This window comes from Aricia agestis, chromosome 4, assembly GCF_905147365.1.
Source record: "Aricia agestis chromosome 4, ilAriAges1.1, whole genome shotgun sequence".
Lineage (NCBI taxonomy): Eukaryota > Metazoa > Arthropoda > Insecta > Lepidoptera > Lycaenidae > Aricia > Aricia agestis.
Window position 1 is genome coordinate 11,456,582 of NC_056409.1, and position 13,635 is coordinate 11,470,216.

A 13,635-nucleotide genomic window follows, 5' to 3' on the forward strand; every position below is an offset into this window, starting at 1 on the left:
ATAATTATTATAATATTGCAATGCCAAAATAATATTTAAAAATAGTTTATAATATAGATAAATAATATTATGTTTCTAATAATTTGATGTACAGTGAGTTGAACAACGATGTAGTTGAATTAGATTACAGTTGAAAATAAGCTTTATTCGGAGAACACAATACCTGGGGAGAACTGGAGTATTTCACATCGCAGCGTATGAACTGGGAATCCCATTTCAATCCAAATTTTGGTAAATACAAGAAACGCGCTATAACCTTTGACCTTTGATTTTTAATATAATTGCGCATGTAATGATTTACTTTTTAATACCTTAACCCGTTGCTTAAGAGGGCGACTAACCCAAAAAATCAAACATCGTCCTTCTCTCTTTACACTCACGCCCGTCTTTCATATGCCAGGTGAAAAAGGACGACGCGGATTCATCGCCAAATTAGTTTTTTCTCAATAACTCGATTAATATACAACATTTGAAAAATCCGCTAGGTCGTTCTTCAATGATAGAATATTATATAATGTGTTAAAATATTAACTTAGTTCAATGCACGGTTATGGCAATAAGTAAATGAAAAATTCGTGAAAATTAGATGCATCTTTGTAATTTTTTTCCTTCGAGAAAATTTTAAGATATCGTGCTTTTGCTCAGATCGAATACTCGGAAATATAATGTAGTATCTAATTTTAGAAAATGAAACAATTCGGGGCTTATTTTCAAGTATAAAAATGAATTATAAAATCGACACTTTAGGGTTAGTCGCCCCCTTAATAACAATATTATCTGGGCTTTCCCGTCGATCGTGGAAAAACGAGACACAATAGAATTTCTATTGTGTCTCGGTCACCAGTGACAGTATGGTTTAATATTTAGTATTGGGCCATGGACTATGAATTAATATTATAGTCCATGGCCCAATGCTAAATATTAAACTGAGTTGCAATGAGTTTTTAACCGACCTCAAAAAAAGGAGGTTATCAATTCGACGCGTATGTATGTAATATTTCCAGAACTGCTCAGTTTTCGTATATGTTGGTCTATATCAGTATCTGAACAAATGTACCAAATTTCAAAAGTGTATGTATGTCAAATATTATATGATAATTATGTTTTATGTTTGTGTTCGCATATCTCCGGAACTACAACTCCGATGTATGTAATTATTTTTTTGTTGTACTGGGTATTGTTCAAATTAGAGAATGCTGAAGTTTCATCACAATCAGTTCAGTAGTTTTTGAGATAGAGCATTTTAATTCTCAATTACGTACAATTCTGAAGTCGGTTTTACCTTTTTAAAATACTATATTATTATTATTTTAGATCACTCATTTAAAAATATATCGCGCCAGTGCGTTATAAGTTATAAAGCAATTTCGACTGATCCTAAAACAGCGATAACTCCAAATGATATTTGACTATAATACGTAAATCTATAGAAAATCAAAATCAAAATATGTATTCCTAAATAGGTTACCAAAGTTACACTTTTAGAACGTCTACATGAGGCCTCCCACATATAGTCTTAACGCCTCCGTGGTCTAGTGGTATAGAGCGCGGCTCTTGACTCGGAGGTCGTGGGTTCGATTCCCGCGTTGGAAACATGTTATTTCCTAGTTTGGTTAGGACAATGCAGGCTGATCACCTGATTGTCTGACAAGTAAGATGATCTATGCGTCGGATGGGCATGTAAAAAGTCGGTCCTGCGCCTGATCTCTCGACAGTCGTGTCGGTTGTCCGTCCCACTGGGTTATGAGAATAAAGGAATAGAGAGTGCTCTTGTGTACTGCGCACACACTTGGGCGCTATAAAATTACTCCTGCGTAGCTGGCCTGGTTTCAATGAAACCGGCCACCGTCACCGAAACCGGTGTGGGAGCTATTATTATTATAGTCTATAGAGAAACGTCATGCTGTGATAGTTTGAGAAGCAGTGTGTTCGTGATGAGCGCTGCCTGGTGTCGGGTGTTGCAGCTCGTTGGTACAGTTGCGTTCAATTAGCGCTGATCACTGCAATGGATTAATGACTTATGATAACGCAGTACCACAGCGTAAATAATACACAGTAGACTATTATACTAGGCCCTAGTATAATATACTAGGGCGACACGCACAGCGTGATTACTGATAAGACGTGCCTGTGATAAGTAGACAATGATGGAAAAGTTTCAAGTTTTGGTTACTCCTATTACTGTGTTCCCAATTATTATAATATCAATTATTGTCAGCGTGACTTATGTAATTTTTCGCTAATTTTTTGGTAGTCATAAGAGTTTGACCGAGCTTATTTTAGACTAGAGAGTAGAATGTGTTAAGCTCTATGTGTTGCACGGCTGACCTTAACTCTACTGTACATATGTATATTATGTCTACAGCTGAAGGATGGCAGAGAAAAGCTGACATGTTCGAAATACTTTATTTTGACTTACATAGGAGGTATGGCACTCCAAGGCGGTAAAAATACTGGGTACATTTTGGCTGTACTCTTATTCAACTTTGCTAGTTATTATTCTTCTCACACTTCATTGGTGTAAAAAATTATTTATTTACGAAGATTAATGAAGATTTAGTCGGACTAGACTCAGCTAGTTTAATATTCTCAAACTCAGGAGCCTGATAAAAACAGATTTTTTTCATCACTACTAGTTTAACATTCAAAGCAAAAACATCAAAAAGCACAGCAAATATTTGTAAGCAAATTCTGAGTCTATCAGTATTGTGATAATCTTTCGCGATTACTGTATACAATACACATGTATACAAAGCGAACACATGGCCAGCATAAAATAGCGCAAGTGGTAAGTCTATCTCTTAAACGTAGCGTGTAAAGGCCCGTTTATGTGTTCGAATAAACAAAATACTTACATTAGTTTGATGTGCGAATAAAATCAATGAGATTAAACTAGAAGTGCTGCTTCTGAAGGTAAACATAGTAGCAGTTATCAGATGTATAAGCAGTTCAATCGAAAGTACTATCAGAGAAGTTGATTCCTATGCAAATCGGGGACCTCAGTAGTTTGGTTGCGTTACGTCAAACCCAGCTGACAGATCACAATTAACATTGAATTGACATATTCGACCAAATAACGTTGGTCTGTTAATTGCATAGGAATCAACTTCCTCGATGGTACAATATACATGATATTGTGTATGCACTTTCGGAGAAATTGAATGATAATTAGCAATAGTCAGTTCTCGAGAAGAGTGCTTAGTCATATTGCATATTTTGTTTGTATCGACCTACGAATCGTAGGTTTGGACAAAGGAGTCAAAATATGTCAAAAATGCATTTGATTGCTTAGCAACCAAGTTTGTTGATTACAGAACCCTATAACGGAACCCCACCGAGCTGATTATTGTATATTGATAGATTATTATTTAAGAGTTATATTGTCATACAAATTAAATATTTTGGAACCATCAAGTCAAAGTATGAAATCCTTTCTATCTCTGTTAGCTACCACTTTCGAGATTTTTGAAGCTACTCACAAAAAATAGCTTGTTAGTAATCAAAAAAAAAAAATTGTTCTAGGGCTCCCGTACCTACGCCGCAAGTAAAAAGAGACGTGTGATACATGACAGCAGTACTCTTTTTTGACGTCCAGTCGTCACGTGCCGCACGTTGATAATTTAATCTCATAGAAATCATATTCAATCATGCTTGTGTAAGTGTATACGTACACATATTTTTACACACAGATGAAACCAATTTGGGTTTCGTTTGACAGCTCAAGATTGTTGCTCTATTCCGCTAGGTATATTAACTTTATGGTAGGAACATAATTTTCACGCACACGTAATTTGTACATACAGAGACTAGAGAGAGAGGATGTCATTCAATTTTGGTGTCGTTTGACATTTCGGGGTTGTTTCTCTATTCCGCTAGGCATATTAACTTTATGACTGTAATGAAATGAAGATTTTGACATAAGCTCCATACTGTCGAACTCTTCTTTAATTTGAAATTTAATGATCATTAAGGGTGAAGCCAAACGAGCGTAATTTGTGAGTTGAGAGTCGCAGAATTTCGGTTGGCAGAAATTCTACTGCATTCAGTTTCATACAAAAGTCCTGTTTGATTCACACGAGCGTAATTTTGTAAGTCATGATTTGTATGAAAAGATATTTACGCGACCGAAATTCTGCGACTCAATACTCACAAAATTATGCTCGTTTGTAGTGCGGCAGCAAGTATAGCCTTTCTCACTGGGCTATCTAACACTGAAATAATTTTTCAAATCGAACCAGTAGTTCCTATGATTAGCGCGTTCAAGTAAACAAATAAACAAACAAACTCTTCAGCTTTATAATATTACTATAGATTGTCAAGTCATAAACATAATATTTGATATATAACTTCGCTATCGATTCTGATGTGTACAGCAGGGTAAAATAATATTTAGCTTTATAATGTTTACAGTTATATTCTGTCAAAAAAATGAAGAGATTAAAAAGTGGCAACATCGTATTTTCATCCCTTTCAAATCAATCTAAGAAAAAAGGGATGACACTACGATGTTGCCACTTTTTGATTTCTTCACTTTTTTGACAGACTAAAACTACTAATTAAATGTGTGTATATAACCTTATAAACAACAGTAATTCAGCTGATGTGAGATAAATTAAAACATCAAAGTTCCAGCATTTTGAAATAATTTGAAATATGTTAAATGTATTGACTGAATAACATTAATTTACACAAGCGCTCAGCTTTAAATCGTACCCACGTTTCTCCCAAGTCTTCCAACATAAACACAGCAACTCACGTCTCGATCCGAAAATACCTTTATAAATAACGCCCTAAAAGGTATTTCTTTGTACCGAACGCCATACGGACTGATTTGTGAACTGTTTAAAATCAAAACAAAGAATATTTTATCAGATGCACCACATCGCAGAACGTTTACGTACTTTTAAATTCTTGGGAACTAGTTTTCAAAGAGGAATTTTGATATGCAAGACAACTTCCGTTCGTTGATAGGTGGCAATTCTTCGCATGATTTTGCATACTGTTACCTAAAGGCTCTCCTTTATAAAGTTTCAACATAGGCATGCTTGATTTAATTCACATACTACACTATCACCCTGAAATCCAGCAGAGAAATTGGACAGTCCGTACTGACTTTACGTCCATGCATTATTAGTTTGCTACAAAGCAAATGTTGATGCAAACACGCTTAAGTTTAAGCTTTTGATCAATTTTGACATAAAATTTTCATTGACTCATTTAGATTTTTATGCCGTTGTAACACTTATAGGTGTGTTAAATAAAATTAATAGAAATGAACTTAAAAATATATTAAAATATAGATATAGATAGAAAGAATATAGATTATAGGGAATAGGGGTCATAGTTCGTCTTTCACAAAGTGTGATCCTGTTGTGCCCATGTGTACTTTACTTTCCTGAAAGCTCCGGTAGGTAAGTGGTAGATAGGTATGTTGTAAGTAGACTGGATGCAGGGCAGGCAGGTAGGGTTCAGGTAGGCAGGTAGGTTGTAGGCAGCTAGATTGCCGGCAGGTAGATATGTAGGACAAGTAACGGCCACAGAGCCCGGAGAGGTGAGCTCGTAGTAGTGTACCCGACGCAGTGATTCCCGTCTTGGTGATCTCCGTCGCGTTGATACCCGTCGCGGTGAACTCCGTCGCGTTGATACCCGTCGCGGTGATCTCCGTCGCGTTGATACCCGTCGCGGTGATCTCCGTCGCGTTGATACCCGTCGCGGTGATCTCCGTCGCGTTGATACCCGTCGCGGTGATCTCCGTCGCGTTGATACCCGTCGCGGTGATCTCCGTCGCGTTGATACCCGTCGCGGTGATCTCCGTCGCGTTGATACCCGTCGCGGTGATCTCCGTCGCGTTGATACCCGTCGCGTTGATACCCGTCGCGGTGATCTCCGTCGCGTTGATACCCGTCGCGGTGATCTCCGTCGCGTTGATACCCGTCGCGGTAATCTCCGTCGCGTTGATACCCGTCGCGGTGATCTCCGTCGCGTTGATACACGTCGCGGTGATCTCCGTCGCGTTGATACCCGTCGCGGTGATCTCCGTCGCGTTGATACCCGTCGCGGTATTCTCCGTCGCGTTGATACCCGTCGCGGTGATCTCCGTCGCGTTGATACCCGTCGCGGTGATCTCCGTCGCGTTGATACCCGTCGCGGTGATCTCCGTCGCGTTGATACCCGTCGCGGTGATCTCCGTCGCGTTGATACCCGTCGCGTTGATACCCGTCGCGGTGATCTCCGTCGCGTTGATACCCGTCGCGGTGATCTCCGTCGCGTTGATACCCGTCGCGGTGATCTCCGTCGCGTTGATACCCGTCGCGGTGATCTCCGTCGCGTTGATACCCGTCGCGGTGATCTCCGTCGCGTTGATACCCGTCGCGGTGATCTCCGTCGCGTTGATACCCGTCGCGGTGATTACCGTTCCGGTGATCAACGCGACACATTCTACAAAAATCGCCTGTGCCACCCGAGATCTCAGCTATGTATTTGCATCAAGCGATCGCTTGCGAGTTGCGACTGAGCGTTTGCACGGTCAATTTTAGTCACCAGCCATTGGCCGCACGACTTTGGGGCTTGCGGCTTTAGCCGCATGCGGCGCGTAGTCGAATTGCCCGGCTTTAGTCACCCGTGTAAATAGTAGTATTAATCTTGTGGATCCTCTGCGATATGCATATTCTTTGTCATTAACCCGTCGTCTCAGTCACAGTATATATTGTATACTCGGTGCTAGGTATTATTGGCACGGCGTGTCGCGTGACGACTGATGTCCTTGCCAGTATGTATTTCCATATATTGTTTTGAATTCCATGCCATCAAACGGTGCTCTCAATCTCGATAATTCAACTATAAATCAATTACTTTATACTTTGTTTGGACTGTTCTTTTTGTTTTCAATCTTGGTTCGCACTATCTTCGCATGTAAAATGTTCATACTAATATAATTAATGAGGTAAATGTATCTATCTGTTGCCTCTACTCACTCAAACCAAAGTACCGATATGGATACTAAGATCCAATAGATAGGACAGGATAATTTTCATTAGCAATGGCAAATTACCGTGCACGTCTTGATGAATTCGGCGCAAGAAAGGTGCTAGCAACGTCTAATAAGTATTTAAAATCAGATAATTAATTAGTAGACATGAATATGTCATAACTTGATCTACTACCTAATTGTCTGTATCTAGTACGTATTTTATTACTAGATGTTCCGCGCGGCTTGGCCCGCGTAAATTAGGAATTTTAAATTGTCTTTGTCTCTTCACGTAGTCCTCTCTATATCTGTGCCAAATAACATAAAAATTGATCGAGTTCTTCGTGAGATAAGCACTGTAATAGTAAGTACATAATTTTTTTACGTTTTCCTCTGTTTTTAGGTCTTATAGTAGCGTGATAATATTACATAATATAGCCTTTCTCGATAAATGACCTATTTAACACTAAAGGAATTTTTCAAATCAGACCACTAGTTCGTGAGATTAGCGCGTTCAAACAAACAAACAAGCAAACAAACTCTTCAGCTTTATAATGTTAATATATGAGTAAAATTAAAATTCAATAATTATAATGTTAAATTAACTAAAATAATGTTGGAAGTATCGTCCAAGTATCGTCTAGAATGATAGGCGATGGTTATCCGCCTGCGGTACACGAGACGAGATCACGCGCTGGTAGTAATTAGTTTCAATTAAACAAATTAGGAGTACTTTAATTAATAAACTAGAAATATTATAATTCATTAACTACTGTGAGTATTGTTATGATAACACAAAATAATCATTATAATATAATATAATCTGAATATTATTATTATTATAAATGGGCCATTCTAGTTTTGAGCCGGAAAAAAAAGTGCCAATTTACCGAAACAAACATTGGAACTTAGATCATAATCCATGGCACTGAGCCTTTAAGTTAGTTAGAATATTGGACTTAGGGTTTTTAATTTTGTTGTAGTAATCGATAAGTAAAATACTTTGGGTTTTTTTTCTAAAGAAAGAGATTTTATCGTAATATAAGCATTTCCCTTAAAAAAATAAACAATAATTTACTAAGAAGATGAGCTACAATTTTGATCAACAATTCCTCCACATTTTGTTTTTGGCACATAGACTTTTTTAATTCCAGTATTCATAATGATGTTTATAGTAAACTATTAATCAACCTGAACCTGACCTGTCTGTCAAGAAAGAGAAGAAATTAAAAGGAAATAGGAGTAATGGTAAAGGGTAATGAAGGGAAAAGGGTAGGGGATTGGGCCTCGGCCGGGGGTTTCACGCCGGTTTTCTGTGAGCCCGTGGTATTTCTCCGGTCGAGCCGGCCCATTCGTGCCGAAGCATGGCATTTAAATATTTTGCCTATGCATTCCAGAGATAAACTCGTCTCTGCATAAAACTCTCATAAAAAATAATTCTGATTAATTTTGTCGTTTCCTCTCTGTGTACGTAAATATATAAGTATTGTTTGATATTTTTTATTAATATTAGTGGTAAAACACCGAGTAACAAAGCCTCGGCTTTGTCCCGGTGTATTATCACCTCATTAATTTCGTTTGCATTCGCGCAGCCATTTGTAATTGCACGAATACTAATTTATTGATGCGTCCTTTTATACCGCCTCGATTGTATTAGCTGTTAGTGAAATTTATAACGCACTAACGTGGTAATGTACGGCCCTGGGTCTATTGTACCGGACACCAATGTTTCAGTGTTAATTGCTTAATGGACTAATTTTATAGAAATAGTGCGTTACATATTCTGCCTTGGCTCGTGAAAGGCCAGCAGCCGAAATCGAAGAGGAAAGATGAGCTTAACGGGTTCCAATCGTGTTTATACTCAGGCAACTTGCATTCGATTTTGACATCGAAATTAGAAATAAAGCATCTAAGGTCATGTTAATTGGCGACTCATATATTATGCCATACTAGATGTCCCGCGCGGCTTCGCCCGCGTAAATTAGGAATTTTACGGAAACCTCACAAATAGTCCCTACTCGATATCTGTGCCACTCTATATCCACATATCTAACACTGAAATAATTTTTTAAATCGGGTCGGTAGTTCCTGAATCCTGCGCGTTCAAGCAAACGAACAAACTCTTCAGGCTTATAATTATATTATATTATTATTTGTTAGTAAAGATTTTTTTAAATCGCTTGACAAATTCGAGTCTTGATCTAAAACAATATGAAAAGTACTAATAATCGGGTCATAAATCATAATAGGCTCATAATCATACTATGGTAGTGATTATGATCATGATGATGATTATGGATATCATTTGCATAGTAGCATATGCGTTCCATTCTTAAAGCAACGCCGAAACTCCCAAACTATAAAGAATTAGGAGTACTCTCAGCACCTTCCGAAGCAGGTATACCTCGGTGCAAAATCTTACTTGTTGGTATCATATGCTTAGAATACTTCTCACGAAACCGAAGTCACCACATTTTTTCATATAAATTTTGAGGAGTTCCCTCGATTACTTATGGATCCCTCTATCAAGTCATTACTTTTTTGAACATGGGGCCAAATTGGAGTGAAACCTAATACAAAAAAACAAAAATTTTGAAAATCGGTTCACAAACAGTATTTTGAAAGTCGGTTAAAATTGTAGCTTATGTGTAATTCTGATGTATAGGCTATATTATTGTAAAGTTTCATTAAAATCCATCCAGTAGTTTTTACGTAGAAGAGTAACAAACATCCATACATACATCCATACATCCTCACAAACTTACAAACTTTCGCCTTTATAATATTATAGTAGGATAGGATGCAGTGAAATCGTAAATCCAATGCAAGCTTTCTAAGTAACCTATGTTTGTATTTTCACATGAAAACTGACCTATTAGTAAAAGGCGATAAAACATTTTACTGAACATCAGTTTCACAAAATGGACAGTAGTGATATTTTAAAGCTAACTACTGCGGTGTACTAAAGAATTTATGTGTTCGTGTCAAAATATTTCAACGGGTTCCGACCGCTCTTAAAAATATGAAAGAATCAATATTTCCGGAGCTTAGCTGATGCACAAATATATTTGACATTTTAATATTTAATCACCCAGCTCCACGCTCCACACTGGTGCCCATACTCGTTCATATTAACGATCAAAAGTTTTTTCGCGTAGCTTATGTTTTGATGTATAACCGCAGCTCAGTTAGGCTCGTTTCGGTATTATTTTCTTTCGTGGATGTAGCATGAACACTAAGTTATGATCACCTTAATAAAATAGAGCTCATCGCTAAAGTGACATTGAATTTGCAGTGCCTTTAGAATATAGAGGAAAAACAAATTGCATTCATTAAACTTTTGACATATAACAAAAGCATTGTGACGAACGCGGCATGAATACCTTTTGATAGTTTATTTAAATTGAGAATGGCTGCAGTTTTTACTTGTCTATTATTGCTATCTTATATTGTCTCTTATGATTTATTGTTTGTGCTTCCTACATAATATTGTACACATTTTCTATTTGTTTAAAGTTTAATATAATTTCTATCCTGTCCAAGCTGTGCAGTTCTTATTTTGCTGAACCTATCACAAGCGTCTTGGCTAAAGGCATTGTAGATATTCTAATGTTTTGGCAGTTGGCTTTGACAAAAGTTTAGCATTAATCATACATAATTACATCGTAAAGTGCAAGAAATGTTAGCGCTGGCAAGTCATGTCCACCAATAAACTTCGACAAAATACTCCACCTGCTCTGTCGTAAGTCATAACCCAAATTGTTTCGAATATTTTTAGAAAACTGAAACGGAACAAGCGTGTCTGCGTTATGAATGAATCGTCACTGTCAAAGTTACTATTTATTAGACTATGGTCCAACCACGAGACGAGCCACAAAATTTCATAATTGGGGAGGGGAAGAGGGGATTGAGTCAAACGTGGTTCTACCATAAACTTTTCGTGTTTGTATTTAAATCTACATATTTACTAATTAAAGAACGTATATTTAATGTTCAATGACAGAGAAATTTAAATTTAAACATTTACTAGGCACTAAATTATTGTTGTCTATTTAATATGAGTCCCGCGGGTCTAATGTTTTCATATTATAATAGAGAATATTTTAATTTTTATAGCTTAATAGAATATTATGGCTTAATATAATATTTGATAGTAGGTACCTAATACCTACATATATTGTAATAATTATTAATAAGTTAGTTAATACTTATTTATAACAGAGATAAATCCTCTATAACATAATAATTGTTAACTATTGTTACGGACACATAGAGCCATCTAGCGTCACACCAGCGCAACTTACTGAGAAAACGCAGACAGCGTAAATCCGCTATTGGATACTAGATGGCGTTAAGCTTCTCGAAGTATTCCACAGTTGTTTACGCCAATTATGTACATTCGCGAAGAAATGTTTTCGAACAGTCTGGGCTCGCCTCGCCTTGTTTACGCCAATTATGTACATTCGGGAAGAAATATCCTCGAACAGTCTAGGGCTCGCCTCGACCCACATAAATAGTCGCAGGAGGGCGGGCTGTAATTCAGTTTAGTCTGAGCGATCTTTGAGATGACTTCGGAGTGAAAACAAGTGATCAATAGTGAAATCTGCGACTTGGCTACGACCTAGGACAGTGATAGTGATTAGTGTGTGACCCTCAGTGTTGTGTTAGTCATAGTGAATAAAGTCTTCTAGAGAGTCACCAGGTCTTTCTCTCCAAATCCTCGAACCCTAGCACGTAACACTATAATGACTGACTACTCTGATAATTTCGTATTGGACACTCGTACGAAGCGTGAAGTTTATATTATTTTATTTTATTTAATCCATTTTCTTTGGTATCATAATTTGCTTAGAATACTTTTCACGAAACCGAAGTCACTACATTTTTCCATACACATTTTGAGGAGTTCCCTTGATTACTCATGGAACGCATCATCAGATCACCACTTTTGTGAAAATAGGACCAAATTGGAGTGAAACCTAATGTAACAATACAAAAATTTTGAAAATCGGTTCACAAACGGCGGAGTAATCGTTGAACATACAAAAAAAAATATCCACAGCCGAACATAATATAACCTCCTCCTTTTTGGAAATCGTTTAATAATGGGACATCGAAAGAGATATAGAAACATTATAACTATCAAACGTAAAATTAGATGAATCACATCACGAAAGGGGATGATAAATCGAGGAGCTCAGTTAAGTAATCATATCAATTCTATAGCCAACTTTGAATTCGTACTGCCTAAGTTTATACCTGGACTGTCGCCAACTCTTAAACTTATGCCATATGAATTTTGGAAGTGCCATAAATCTTATATTCAATTTCTTTGACGCTTTTTACTATTCAAATTGAACCCATATGACTATATTATCGAGACCAATAAGCCGTTATATTCTTCTGCGCTAGCCTTGCGGAAATACACACTAATTTTAAAAGCGAAACTTTTGTATGATTGTCACTTCTTCACGCAAGAACTACCCAACTTACCCAACTGATGATCGAATTTGGCATGGTATTTTAGGCTCTGCATAATAGTCACCTTTGAATTATATAGTTATACATTCATAGATAAGTATTGTTAACATTTACCAAAGAGGGCCTAGTGCCCACACAAAGTAAACTGAAACAGTTCATAAACATTATTATCGACAAATAGCCAAATGTTCTAAAATATAATTAAACGAATGATTAGACTCGGCTATCATTTTCGAATTGATAGAACATCAAACGGGCGTTACTTTGTATTCGGAATGTAAATTCTTTGCCTCCGTATTTGAATAATTGAATTTTATTCTTTGTTACTCGAGATGAAGAATTGATGGTATTATTGTATTCGAATAAATTACTAATCCGTCGTTATGAGCCAAGTTAAGTAAGTAATACTAGCGATCTACATGACTACTCTAACATTCACTAGAATGGAAAGCAGGTGTGTGAACAATGGATTTGAATACAATTCTCCGGGGCCAGAGAAATAGTTATGTATTATAGCGGAGTGAATATACAGATATTAAATCACACACAAACCCGCAGTTTACTACGTAAATAATATGGTAATTTCGGAAATCACTTTGTATTATTAGCGAATCACGATGAATTAATTTATAACCCTAAAATGAAAATTTCGAACCAGTGAAATATACCTATCGAAGTTAGAAATTTAATTTGAACAAGGACGCGAGACCCCTTACGCCCGATCAATCAATTTCAATATTACAATATGGCGCCTGAGGCTTCATTAAATTTCGCTCTTTGATCTTAAATCCAAGTACGGAGACTTATCCCGACAATGTACAGTGACAATCATAAACTTGGGGGTTGTTTGTGAGACGCTTTTAAAGGATTCCCGTCGAATTTAATTACATCAATTTATATAATTTTTTTATTTTAAATTGTCATTTCTTACGTACAAAATAATAATAATTATAATATTTATTTCTAAGAGATGATGACCCGAAGGTACTATTGCCTCGAGTCCATGACTGTATTTTGATAACATGATCCATAAAATATTATTATATTATGTTTTGCTTGCTGTATTTAGAGTTCCGTAGCTAAATAACAAAATACAGAACCAGCTTAAAGATTGGTCACGTCTGTTAGTCTGTCTGTCTGTCCGTCCGTATATTACAGTCACTTTTCGTGACTTCCTACTTAATATA

At 36.9% G+C, this 13,635-nt stretch overlaps 1 protein-coding gene across 1 annotated transcript in view; it reads right to left on the minus strand.

Moving 5' to 3' along the window:
- Nucleotides 1-5,338: 5,338 nt before the first annotated feature.
- LOC121726087 overlaps nucleotides 5,339-13,635 on the minus strand; it is a 31,578-nt gene continuing 23,281 nt past the window's right edge. The window contains exon 5 of the mRNA XM_042113316.1: nucleotides 5,339-6,472. Within this exon, the coding sequence (XP_041969250.1) occupies nucleotides 5,339-6,472 (1,134 nt within the window). The remainder of the gene's footprint in view (nucleotides 6,473-13,635) is intronic.